At 46.4% G+C, this 12,459-nt stretch overlaps 1 protein-coding gene across 1 annotated transcript; it reads right to left on the bottom strand.

The window, feature by feature from the left end:
* Positions 1–342: 342 nt before the first annotated feature.
* Positions 343–11,230, bottom strand: GCDH (glutaryl-CoA dehydrogenase). Its single transcript, XM_081845346.1, has 12 exons — positions 11,056–11,230; positions 10,565–10,679; positions 10,157–10,192; positions 8,541–8,684; positions 7,742–7,804; positions 6,717–6,887; positions 6,203–6,332; positions 5,410–5,626; positions 4,054–4,157; positions 2,997–3,122; positions 2,103–2,263; positions 343–1,156 (listed from the first exon to the last, which is right to left on the bottom strand). The coding sequence occupies exons 2-12, from the start codon at positions 10,665–10,667 to the stop codon at positions 1,083–1,085; spliced, it is 1,329 nt and encodes a 442-aa protein (XP_081701472.1). The 5' UTR covers positions 10,668–10,679; positions 11,056–11,230; the 3' UTR covers positions 343–1,082.
* Between the last annotated feature and the right edge of the window lie 1,229 nt (positions 11,231–12,459).

Genomic DNA, 12,459 nt, shown 5'->3' with positions numbered 1-12,459 from the left:
CATCCCCACACAGCTGATGGAACATTTAAGGGACACCTTCAGGGGAGGAGAGGGAAGTGGTGACAAGGGAAAGAAGATGCATGAGGTCAGCGCAGTGGAAACATGCCAGGAGCACAGATTGGATCTGCGAGTGTGATTCCACCATGCCAACCTCACTGCCACCTCAACCCTTCCCCTTTCCATCCTGTTAGGCAGTAGCCACTTAGCTGGAGGGAGGCCAGGTGACTGGGGCTGCCCCACCACTGTCGGCTACTGTCCAAACCAGTTTGAATTAGCTTTAGATTGCTATTGGTCACCTGCCCAATAAAAATGGCGCATCAGGTCTTCAGCTTCACATACATATATCTACTGTGGAAAATCCACCAAATTCAATTTATTCTTTAAGAAAAAGCTCACATGAGAATCACAAGTTCAAAAAAGCCCTAGCTGAGCTCAACATAAAAAACAATCTGCTCAAATGTCAGTCCTTGTTTAACAAATGGGTACTGAGGCACTGAAAGGCAGCAGCTTGCTCAAGGTCGCATGACAGGACGAATGCAAAGTGGACAGTAAGTTGTAATTCCCACTCTTAGTGCTTAGTAACCTCAAGTAAATCATTAAAATGGCAGATAATCTGCAGTTATGGACACCGAATAAGCAACCAAGGCTATTGTCCTGGCTGGGTCCTGTGGCAGCAGAGAGCTTTTCATAGCATGACTGTTTGGCACAGTTACGTGCCAAAACAGCTTGCCTCCTAGACAATTTGGCAATGTTTGAACTGTGCGATTCCTCTATATTGCAACCTTCTATGCTTGCCATTACCCTCCCTACTACCCACTGAAAGGATAATTCAAGTCTTAATCATGTGCTCCTTTGCCATCTTAATGCTCTTTATCTCTATGCCTCCTGGTGGAGAAGTAAGTATTCTTAAGTGCCTGGTTTTGGTACGGCTTCAAATTCATGACAAATAATTGAGCCGAGCTGAAGAAACATATTTGTTTAGAGTCCAGTCAGCAGCAAAAGCTTTTAAAACCGTTGTGGCATCACCAAACCCCACTGCATTGGAGCCATGAGCAGCAAAGAGGAACCCTGCAGAAATGCATTCAGTTGCTGACGGTAAAGGCCTGAAGTCCAGTGATAGCTCTCCCAAGGATGAGCGCGTGGATGTCATGGGTCCCTGGGGGAAAAACAAAATTAAGTGATCTGAAAAAATGGGCTTCCAAGTTTGATCCCTGGCATCCCCAAGTAGGGTGGAAGAGACCTGTGTCAAATCCCAGAGAGAGATACCATTAGTCAGTGTAGACCCGTAGTTCCCATAGGGGGCCAATTTGATTTTTAAGGAAGGTGGTGCAATTCGAGAATGAGTTAGACCATGTTTAATGGCATTTTAGGCTTCCTCCACATGAACAGGAATTCACTTTTTGAATAATAAGAATTATATGTCACGGGGGGGATGCATCAGGATTTTAGAGATGCTTAGGTGGGGCATGGCCCAAAAAAAGGTTGGGAACAACTGGTGTAGACAATACAGATCTAAACAGACCAATGAAGTGCACTCTTTTGCAGAATGCATGCCTAGATTTAAGGTCCATTCTGATAGGTGGATGCTGTTACAGTGTGGGTTTTTCGGTATGGTATTAGGGTAACTGTGAGCAAAGTGTCCACAATGTGGCTCCTTCTTATGCCGGCAATGTCTCTCTCCACAATGAGGTAACATTAACATAGAAAAGATCTCAATCACAGACTCTTTGCATGTGGTCTGGGCCCCTGATGTTTCTCCAGTGGCTTGGACAGGGGCCTCTCTGCAGTGGCTTTCATGTCGCTTGAGTAATGTTAGAATAGTTCCAACACTCCATGGATTTACTTGATCCACTTTGTAGGGGGAAGGATTTGCATGGTGGTGTATGGCTTGGCAATTTTCATATGTACTGAACAAACAGTGCATTATAGTGCCTTGAGAGATACATCCAATAAAGAAAAAGGAAAGGAAAAGAAGATGGCTGTCTTTATGCTACAACCTTGCTAACGGTTCTTTTCCAATCCTCGGTTATTTATTTTCTGATCACAACAGAAGTTCCTTAAAACTGTGATCTTGCAGGAAGAAAGCCAGGAAACCAATTTACCTTCATATGTGTTGACAGCCTCCAGGTTCATGACGTGCCTGATAACATGGTACTCGTCAGCAATTCCATTGCCCCCCAGCATGTCACGGGCTTGCCGGGCAATCTCCAGAGCCTTCCCGCAGGAATTCCGCTTCAGCATGGAAATCATCTCAGGGGTTGCTCTGGGAACACAGAGGAAATACAGTGGTGCCCCGCAAGACGAACGCCTCGCAAGATGGAAAACCCACTAGACGAAAGGGTTTTCCGTTTTGGAGGCGCTTTGCAAAACGAATTTCCCTATGGGCTTGCTTCGCAAGACGAAATGTCTTGCGAGTTCCTGCGGGTTTCCCCCCCTTTTTTTCCCCTTTTCCTAAGCCGCTTATCAGCTGATCCGCTAAAAGCCGCTAAACCGCTAATAGCGCTAATCCGCTAAGCTGTCAATGGTCTTGCTTCGCAAGATGAAAAAACCGCTATATGAAGAGCCTCGCGGAACGGATTAATTTCGTCTTGCGAGGCACCACTGTAACAGGGAATTGGAACACGGTTGGGCGCTTCTCTTTTAAAACAGAGTACTCAAAAAAGGACAATACTTAACATGTTGTTAGGGACAATATTTGTGATTTATTTATTTATTTATTTAAAAGGGAGAAACAGGAGATATGGGAGGGATGCAGGGAAGCAATTAATTCTACCACCTCAGGACATCACCACTTAATCCCTAACTTGTTCACCCTGGAAATATATGCATGTATTTTGAAATGCAATGAGTGCTCCTTATCCACAAACCAATCCCATACTTCTTCCAGTCAGTAAAACCCCTTAGGAGGAGAAAGATCAACCAAGCCCCCGCAGGCCCCCCAGAACTCTCACTGCAGCAAGAACCTATTTTCTGCTTCCATTCATGCACATACTTACTTGTTTTCGTCTTTCAGGCGTCCCAGTTGTAGGCAAGCTTGTAAGCCAATAGTGATCTCTGTGAGCATGTCGGCCAGCTTCTTCTGGACAAGCTGGTTTCTTGCAAGGGGGACTTTAAACTGGGACCTACGAGACACCATTGGATGGCAAGGTGACATTGCTTTCCACTATTATACAGCTAGAGTTACAGAGTTGTAAAGATGGCTTTGGGAATGCCTGCCAAACACGAGGAACTCACACAAGTTTATTAAATTTGTGAGGTCCATGCCTTTACACAAAATACCATAAAACATTATTAAAAAGATAAACAATAAAATTATAAAAATAAGCTAAAATTCATGCCATGCTGTCCCAGCAAAGGAAACTACCCCCCAAAAAAACCCCCACCATTCAGGAAAGAAGATACAGCAACAGGTTAGGAGAGCAATGGGAGGGACCTCACCATTTCATCCAGGAACCATACCCTAGTTTTCATAGCCTTCGCCACAAAGACCACTACCACGTGAGAAATCCGTGGGTCAGCGTCCACCAGTAAAAACTTTACTTGGTCCTCAGAGTTGACTATTGATTTGGGAATAGTTTGTAACATCACATCCCTGAAGGCCGAATAGATGGGACAATACAACATGTAATGTGTGAGATCCTCTTTGGTTCTCATATGACAAGGACATATACGCTGCTCTACTGGGATTTTTGCATATCTGCCTGACAGATAGGCCGTAGGAATGGTTTGAAAACGGGCCATGGTGAAAGCTCTCTGAAGGGTGGGATTGGTGATATTCGCAAGTAATTGGCGCAGATTTTGACTGTTTTCAGTCGGGGAAACCAGTGGGAGGACCCTGGGTTCTGTATTTTTGTGTTGTCTAGCAGGGCGTCTCTCTCCAGGATCCATTCCCGAACTTTGTCCGGGCTCCACAGTTTGAGAGTATCTACGCCTACAGCCACACCACCCTGAATGCACACGAGGAACTCGAGAAACAAGTGATATGGAAGTATTATGCACCCATATGATATCTGCCAAAATCTGGCGCCCCCTCCCCACCTCTTGAAACAGTACCTGTCCAAGGTGTACTGCCTGGCAGTTTGCATACAGAACTCAGCAGCTCCAAGCGCTCCCCAAGCGATGCCGTAGCGAGCATTGTTCAAGCAGCCAAAGGGACCCTGTGGGAAGAGATTCAGGTAAGATATTGACCAGGAGTCCCTCAGTTCTCCTGCTCAGACTCCCTATGGATTATCTTCTGGAACTCTAAATCTGAATGGAGCAACACTGAGGGCAGTCCATAATGTTTGCCACCTTTTTAGATTTTTCATTTCCCTGGCTTTAGTCCCGTAAAATCAGTGTTAGTTTTTGGGGTGGGGAAAGGGGGTTGAAATGTGAAGGATATTCTCCACCAATAGCCATAGAAATGTATGCAAGAGATCTCCCAAATCAGTCGTCTTTCTATATGGAACTTCCCTCTTCTGAACTGATTTTTTTTTGGGAATGCTTCCCGATATTTATTGCAAACATTAGACCAACATGTCTGTTAATTTACAGTTTTTCATTTGAAATGCCTTGATCGAGCCTAACATTTTGCTAAATTTGGAATGGGTTTTAATCCTGCCTGTTAAGAATAGGTTTGTGTTTTAGATTTTTCTTTGCTTTTTCTTATATGCTGGTTTCAATCTATGTGTTTGTAAGCTGCTTTGAGTTACCTTGGTAAAAAAAATAATCAACCAATAAGTTTAATGAATAATAATTTTAAAAATGCACTGGACTACCACTGCCCATCTCCAATAAATAAAAATCTGTTGTGCTCACTATGACACACCATAACATATTTAAACACCTGGAATATGTCACTCTATTTATTAGTATAAACTCAGTCCTCATGGATCAGACCAAAGGCTAACCCAGGCTTCCTCAACCTCAGCCTTCCAGATGTTTTGAGACTACAATTCCCATCATCCCTAACCACTGGTCCTGCTAGCTAGGGGCTAGCTAGGTCAAAAACATCTGGAGGGCCAAGGTTGAGGAAGCCTGAGCTAACCAAATGCCTATGGAGAGCCAAAAATTAGGAAATAACTGCAACAGCCCACTCCCACTGTTGTTCTCCAGTAACTGGTGACTTTGAGGTAGCTTACAGTCATCATGACAATAAGCCATTGAAAGAGCAACCACCCATGAATTTGTCTAATTACAGTCATCTAAGTTAGAGGCCATCACCACATCTTATGATAACAAATCCCAAAGATAACACTGTGTGAAGAAGGGGTGGCCCTTTTGCAGTGTGTTCAAGAATGCAGTGGGTGATACTGATCCTGGTTTGCCACTGGGGTGGGGTTTGTGAAGGTTGATTCAATGCTAGGGCCCTGCTCAGTATATCTTCTGGAAGGCAGAATCAAAGTAACCGTGAACGGAAAGGGAGCTTACAGCAAGTCCAGACACATGGGGCAGCAGGTTTTCTTCGGGCACCTCCACATCTTCCATAACTATCATCCCCGTGACAGAGGCTCGCAGTGAAAACTTGCCCTCGATCTTTGGAGTGGAGAGACCCTTCATTCCACGTTCCAAGAGGAAACCCCGCACTTTGCCATCCTCACACACAGCCCACACCACACAAAGATCGGCCACTGGAGAATTGGTGATCCTGAGAGGACAGAAAGCAGGTGTCAGATGTTTGGGTACACCACCCAGAGCAGGTCTTACAGAATGCCAAAGATTCTGGTCAACTAAATCTCAACCTAGGAGGCCAAAGGGGCCACTCAACAGGGAAAGCTAACGCATGGAGACTATTCTCCAGGATGGGTAGCAGAGCTGAGTTGGGTATCCAGCCTTCCCCAGAAAGCAATGTCTGTCTGAAGCCAGCTGTATAAGGCAATATTTCCTCATACAGTGGTACCTCTGGTTACAGATGCTTCAGGTTACAGACTCCGCTAACCCAGAAATAGTGTCTCGAGTTAAAAACTTTGCTTCAGGATGAGAAAAGAAATCGTGTGGCGGTGGCACAGCAGCAGCGGGAGGCCCCATTAGCTAAAGTGGTGCTTCAGGTTAAGAACAGTTTCAGGTTAATAACGGACCTCCAGAACAAATGAAGTTCTTAACCTGAGTTACCACTGAACTGGTATTTAAATCTTCTGATAAATCTAGACTGCTGCTGTTGCCTGCAGTCTGCTCTGGGTAACTCCCCTGCCTGCTTGAGCACCATGACAGCTGCAGAGCTCACCAGGTCTTGGTGCCATTGAGTGTGTAGGTCTTTCTGGAGGGGTTGTATTTGGCCCGGGTCTCCATGCCACCAGGATCACTCCCATGGTTGGGCTCCGTTAGCCCAAAACAGCCCAGCAACTCTCCCTTGGCTGTGGGGAGAAAAACATGATGAGCTACAGCTGCTCCCTTTCCCTCTCTGCTGTCGAGTCTCATGATTCCCCCCACATCACTTTTCTGAAGACTGCGAGTGGACTGAAACCGCCACAGACTTTTCTGAAAGAATGAATACAGTAGTCGGAAAATCTGTCAGTTCCTGGATCTCAGCATTTACAGCACAAACCATACAATTTCTAATCAGAAGGAAGGCCTATTGAACTGAATGGGGCTTACGTCCAGGTAAGTGGGGTTAGGACTGAAGCCTAAGTTACCAGTTAAGTAAAAGACAATGAAGGCAAAAGAAAAACAGGCCACAATCTAGAAATGCAACTAAATTCTGATCTCTCACAACCAGCATCTGAACCCTACTCACTCACCCAGCCTTGGCAAGTATTTTTGCCTCTGATCTTCTGTCCCATATGCATATATAGGGTGCATCACCAAAGATGATTGTACACTCATGACCGAACGGTAACTGCTGTCCACTCTCTCAATCTCCCTTGCCAGGAGTCCATATGCCACATAGGTGGTTCCTGCACAGCCATAGCCTAAGAGAAGCAGATGCACAGATTTAGCAAGCGAGCCATGAGTTCAAAGCGCACCTTGCGCCAACATCCTGACAAAACTCCTGACAAGGTTTGTGGGGGCAGTGGGGGGGTGGACAAAAGGAGAACAATGTTATTGCAGTTTAGGGACTGCAATGCCTCAGTTGCTTATTTTTCCCCTTTAAAAAACACCAATATTTTATGCAGCTGTACTGTATATTTATAAGGGACGTGGGCGGCGCTGTGGGTTAAACCACAGAGCCTAGGGCTTGCTGATCAGAAGGTTGGCGGTTTGAATTCTCGTGACGGGGTGAGCTCCCATTGCTCGGTCCCTGCTCCTGCCAACCTAGCAGTTCAAAAGCATGTTAAAGTGCAAGTAGATAAATAGGTACCACTCTGGCAGGAGGGTAAACAGTGTTTCCGTGTGCTGCTCTGGTTCGCCAGAAACAGCTTAGTCATGCTGGCCACATGACCCGGAAGCTGTACACCAGCTCCCTCGGCCAATAAAGCGAGATGAGCGCTGCAACCCCAGAGTCGGCCACAACTGGACCTAATGGTGAGGGGGTCCCTTTACCTTTACCTTACTGTATATTTATAAAGCAGCATGCAAACAACATAAAGCATATACATTTTCAACCAGTTTTAGAACAGCAAAAATGTTTCACTAGCTCACTAAAAATAATGAGCCCCAACACTTCAAAAGTAATTAAATGATCAGCAGCTACAGGGCTCCATAAACCCCAATTTGTTTTGTTTTTTTTAGAAAGGAGGATAACATCATCATCACATCAAAAGGAGCACAACCAGATCACACCAGCCATTTCTTCAGACACTATAAAAGAGCCACATGGCATTACCTCTGATAGTAGGGCCCAGGACACCCAGTTCCCCCATTTCTGACACAATTTCCCGGTGAAAGACTGCAAAAATAGAGAAGGAAAGGAATTAAGGGAGAATGAAAATATGGATAGCAAAATTGTAGGCAGAACCTACTATGAGTACTACATCTTCATGCTTCTTTTCTGGCCCACAGAGCCCTGGTCTTCAATGCTATGTCTAATAGCATGGGAGTGAGTGATGCAATGACTGTTTCTAAATTGCTACTAGTAGCGCATGAAGGATGGTCGGCACATGAAGTGTGGGAACTCCTTTAAAGCAACTGTTCTACAGGCTTCTGCCATAAGTACAAAATGGCTTAGAGCCACACAAAGCCCGCACCACCCAAATGCAGCATTTATTATATTATAACGGATACAACACTTGAAGGTCGTGCAAGATGCTCTACAAAAAAAAATCAACAAAATTCAGCAAAATGATTAAAAACTTAGGGGGGGAAACAAACCAAAAAAACAAAAACAAAACCCCTGAGAAACATTTAACTCTTGGAGCCTTCACGGGTGATAAGCCAGTCTCATTTTTGGTGCTGATCCAAAACACACAGCAGGGATCATGGATCCTTTCAGGGCCCCATCAAATCAGCCCATTAAATTAGTAACTCTGTGGTTAGCTATTAAACGCACTGGCACATTCATGTGGAAGATGAAACAAGCCATTCCCCACCTTTAGGGAAGGGGCAGTATCCTGCACCAACTCACATAGCACAAAGTACCAGGCTACAAGTACTCAATAAATACTTTAAAAACAAACAAACCCTACCTTCGTTTCGGTTGGCCATGAGGATCCTGGGCATCAACTTTTCCTGGCAATAGGTGCGAAATGAGTCGCGAATCATTATTTCTTCTGGAGACAGGAGCTTCTCCAACTGCAAGGCATCTCGCCAGTCAAACTGGGCTCTTGGACCTAGAGAAGAAAGACACTTTTAACCGCTGAGCTCACAGCTGCCTATTTGGGCAGAGATCACAACAAATAAACACTTCATTGCAGCATAGCCTACATCTGAAGCAGAAATGTGGTGCCATCCCAGATGTTGTTGGACAACATCTCCCACCTCCCTTGAACGTTGGCTGTGCTGGTTGGGGGATGGTGGAGTTGGAGTTGAGCAGGAACATCTGGCTATCCCTGGTATACACACTAACCTGGCAGCAAGTCCCACTGAATTCAGTGCAGCTTACTTCTAAGCAGACATGCATAGTATTGTTCTGTTAAAGTTGCTGACAGCTGTAATCATGGCAGCATCTTCAGGTAAAGGCTTGCATCTTCCATAAATGCTGAGCATAACAAGGACAGGATATCTGGGCTCTGGCACTGACCAAAATACAGTGACAAAGCAGGCTTTTAACAGTTGCTGACCTCCTATGACAGTGGTGATGAACCTTTTGGAGACCGAGTGCCCAAAATGCAACCCAAAACCTACTAATTTATCGCGAAGTCCCAACACGGCAATTTAATATGGGATAATAATTAATATACCGTAATAAAATGAGCTGGGGGGCTTCCCTCAGTCGTTGAGCTTTTGGGGGTATTGCCCAGAGTCTTTTGGGGGGGGGGGCTTGAATCACAGTTTTTTTTTGGGGGGGGAGCAAAACACTCACATGCATTATAAACACTTCCTGTGGCACTTGGAGCAGAAACAACACATAGAGCTTTGGGGGGGCATTGCCCAGAGTTTTTTGGGGGGAGATTGCCAAGACTAGCAGAGCTTTTTTGGGCAGCTTGGCTCACAGTTGTTGTTTTTTTTTTGGGGGGGGGAGAAAAACACACACACACTGGCAAGTGCTCAAGGATAGCAGGCAGCAACCAATCAACGAAAACCCTTGACAAAGCCACCAATCACAGAAACTACAGCCTGCTGGCTGCAAAAAAATCCCACCAATCGCGGGGCGGGGGGGGGGCAGGGAGACAGGAATAAACCTGTTTTGCAAACTGCCTCTAAGCTGCTGCAGAGGGGTGGGAGCAGTTTACTCATGAGGAGGCGTGGGGGGAAGCTGCTGATCAATTTGAAAACCCCAAACAACGGCACTGTGATGGTGCAAAAGGGCTCTGCGTGCCCACTCTGGCCCCATAGGTGTGCCACCACTGTCCTATGAGAACTATGAGTTCATCTTTCTAAAGAGACCCAACAGGTCCACATGGGATGATACACAGTTGGGTGAAGGAGAGAGCGGGGTAATCAAAACTCAGGGAGTTCAGTTAGCGAGATGCTGTTATTTTATACAGTAGCACTGGAAGACGGGTGCACAGTAATTCTTAAGTGGAGCAAGACTGAGAGAAGGGAGGAACATTGCAGGAAATGACGCAGTGGCTGGAAGTCCAAATATGGCGCTTTAAATCAAAGTTCATCCCATTCCACAAGCCAACTGAAACATGCATACCTTTCTCTTCTCTCCCAGAGGGCTTTGCTTCTTTTTCTGCAATATAAGCAACAATTATAATGCAATTTCCCAGCACAGTGAACCCCTACATCCCCCGCCCCCAGACGCAATAATGTAGGTTTGTAAGACAACTTGTCACTCGCAGCCCTGAAAGCAGCTAAGAGAGGACACCATCTTCAGGACTCGGCCCTCTCCAACACCTCCTCCTTGCACAATCTGCCCTGTACACCTTCGGGCCAAAATTAAGATATAAAAAGGGGTCTGGGTGGCAGCTGCAGTTTTTTTTCCCCGTTGGAGGGAGAATGGGGCAAGGTGGAAACTCCCGAAGAAACGTGTGGACATTATTATCTCTTCCCCTCAATATTGCACCCGTTCAGGTATCCCTTTTAGCACAAGTTGCCCACTTACCCTTTTGCACAGCTGAGCTGGTGGCCTGTGCACGGACCTCGCACGGGCCTGTCACACAACGGCTGCATTGCAAAAGCCTCCTGGCAGGTAACCTCAGCGCCATCAGGACGAGTTCCTGAAGGAGGTCGGTGAAACAAGATTGTAAGGCCACAAGTTCTGGAGGGCTCCCTGCCAATTGCAGCATTACCTCTCGCCATGCTGAAAGATTAAAAGCAGGCAATGGTACTAGCTGGCCATTCCATTCCCAAATAAGACACCTTTGGTCAGGCTTATCCCTAACGCCAATAACATGCCCAAAAGCAAGTGGCTGAAACGCCTGATGAAATGAGCAGAGATCTTCTGTTCTCAGTTTGGGGAGAGGAAGGAGGCACGGAGCTCAGCAAAGAAGGGCCCAGCCGGGCCACAGGTAGCATGGAGGCCCCCAGAAGAGGAATCCCGCCCTCCCGTTCTGCCATTGCAAATGCACAGTCAACAAGGTTGCCGCTTTTCACCTCGGCTTAGCGCTGCGCTCTTGTTCTGTGAGCTCGCAAAGCGGCGGCAAGCAAGCAGCAAGGTCGCCTCGCGTCCCCTCCAGGTTCACTGCAAACGCCTTCTTAGGCCAAAATGCTGCTGCAAACGCTGCCTTGTCTTCCGGGCGGCGGGAGAGGGAGGGCTTCTCCGCCATTGGCCCAGCAGAGGAGGCGTTTGCTCGCGACGCCGCCTTGCTTTGCCCGCCTGGGCACGAGGAGGAGGAGGCGGGCGCGCTGCCAGCCTCGCTTGCATCTCCTGCCAAATCGTCTCTCTCTCTCTCTCTCTCTCTCTCTCTCTCTCTCTCTCTCTCTCTTCACCTGCCACGCAGGAGACTCCGTCCACCTGACGAAGTAGAGTCAGGGGTCAGCAAAGTTTTTCAGCAGGGGGCCGGTCCACTGTCCCTCAGACGTTGTGGGGGGCCGGACTGTATTTTTTTTTGGGGGGGGGGAATGAAGAAGAATTTGGATTTGATATCCCGCTTTATCATGAACGAATTCCTATGCCCCCCAAATAACCCAGAGATGCATGTTAAATAAAAGGACACATTCTGCTCATGTAAAAACACCAGGCAGGCCCCACAAATAACCCAGAGAGGCATTTTAAATAAAAGGACACATTCTACTCATGTAGAAACATGCTGATTCCCGGACCGTCTGCGGGCCAGATTTAGAAGACGATTGTGCTGGATCTGGCCCCCCGGGCCCTAGTTTGCCTACCCATGAAGTTGACTCTCAGTAACAAATTTGCTTGTCTTTAAGGTGGCTCCTCATTTGTGGAATGCTCTCCCCAGGGAGGCTGTCCTGGAGCCCATGACATAGGGCCCCACTCTATTGGGCCCCCCCAAAAAATTAAAGAAAAAAAAACCCCCAGGATGTACATTTCCAAATAGACTTCATAATTGTATTTCACTTCAACAATTACTTTGATAAAATACATTTTTTGTTATGTGTAAATGGCTTTGGATACTTATTAGGTCCATAAATTACCATATAGCATATATTCAACACAAAAAACAGCAACAATTTGTTGTTGACAAAGGACAGCTGGATATGTAATGGGCCCCATTACCTTCAATAGCTTAGGACCTCATCAAACCTCAATTGGGCCCTGATCTTTAGGCACCAGGGGAAAATGCTTCTCTTCAACCAGGCAAACTTTGGCTGATTAACAACAGGAACAACAATTTATTATTTATTTCCCAGCCCCTCTGAGCAGCTTCCAACAAAATATTAAAAATACAACTCTAATATTCTTAGATTAACATCCTAAGGCAGAGATTTTCAACCTTTTTGAGTCCACGGCTCCCTTGACCAGCTCCATTCTTTCTGCGGCACCCCTGCTCAGGAGCCCAGTTACACCACCCCTTGCCTGCAGAGCTGGCAGCC

Source organism: Podarcis erhardii, assembly GCF_964252035.2.
Source record: "Podarcis erhardii genome assembly, chromosome: 17".
NCBI classification, from domain to species: Eukaryota; Metazoa; Chordata; class Lepidosauria; order Squamata; family Lacertidae; genus Podarcis; species Podarcis erhardii.
Note: the sequence above shows the minus strand (reverse complement) of the source record. Positions and strands in the feature narration are given on the sequence as shown.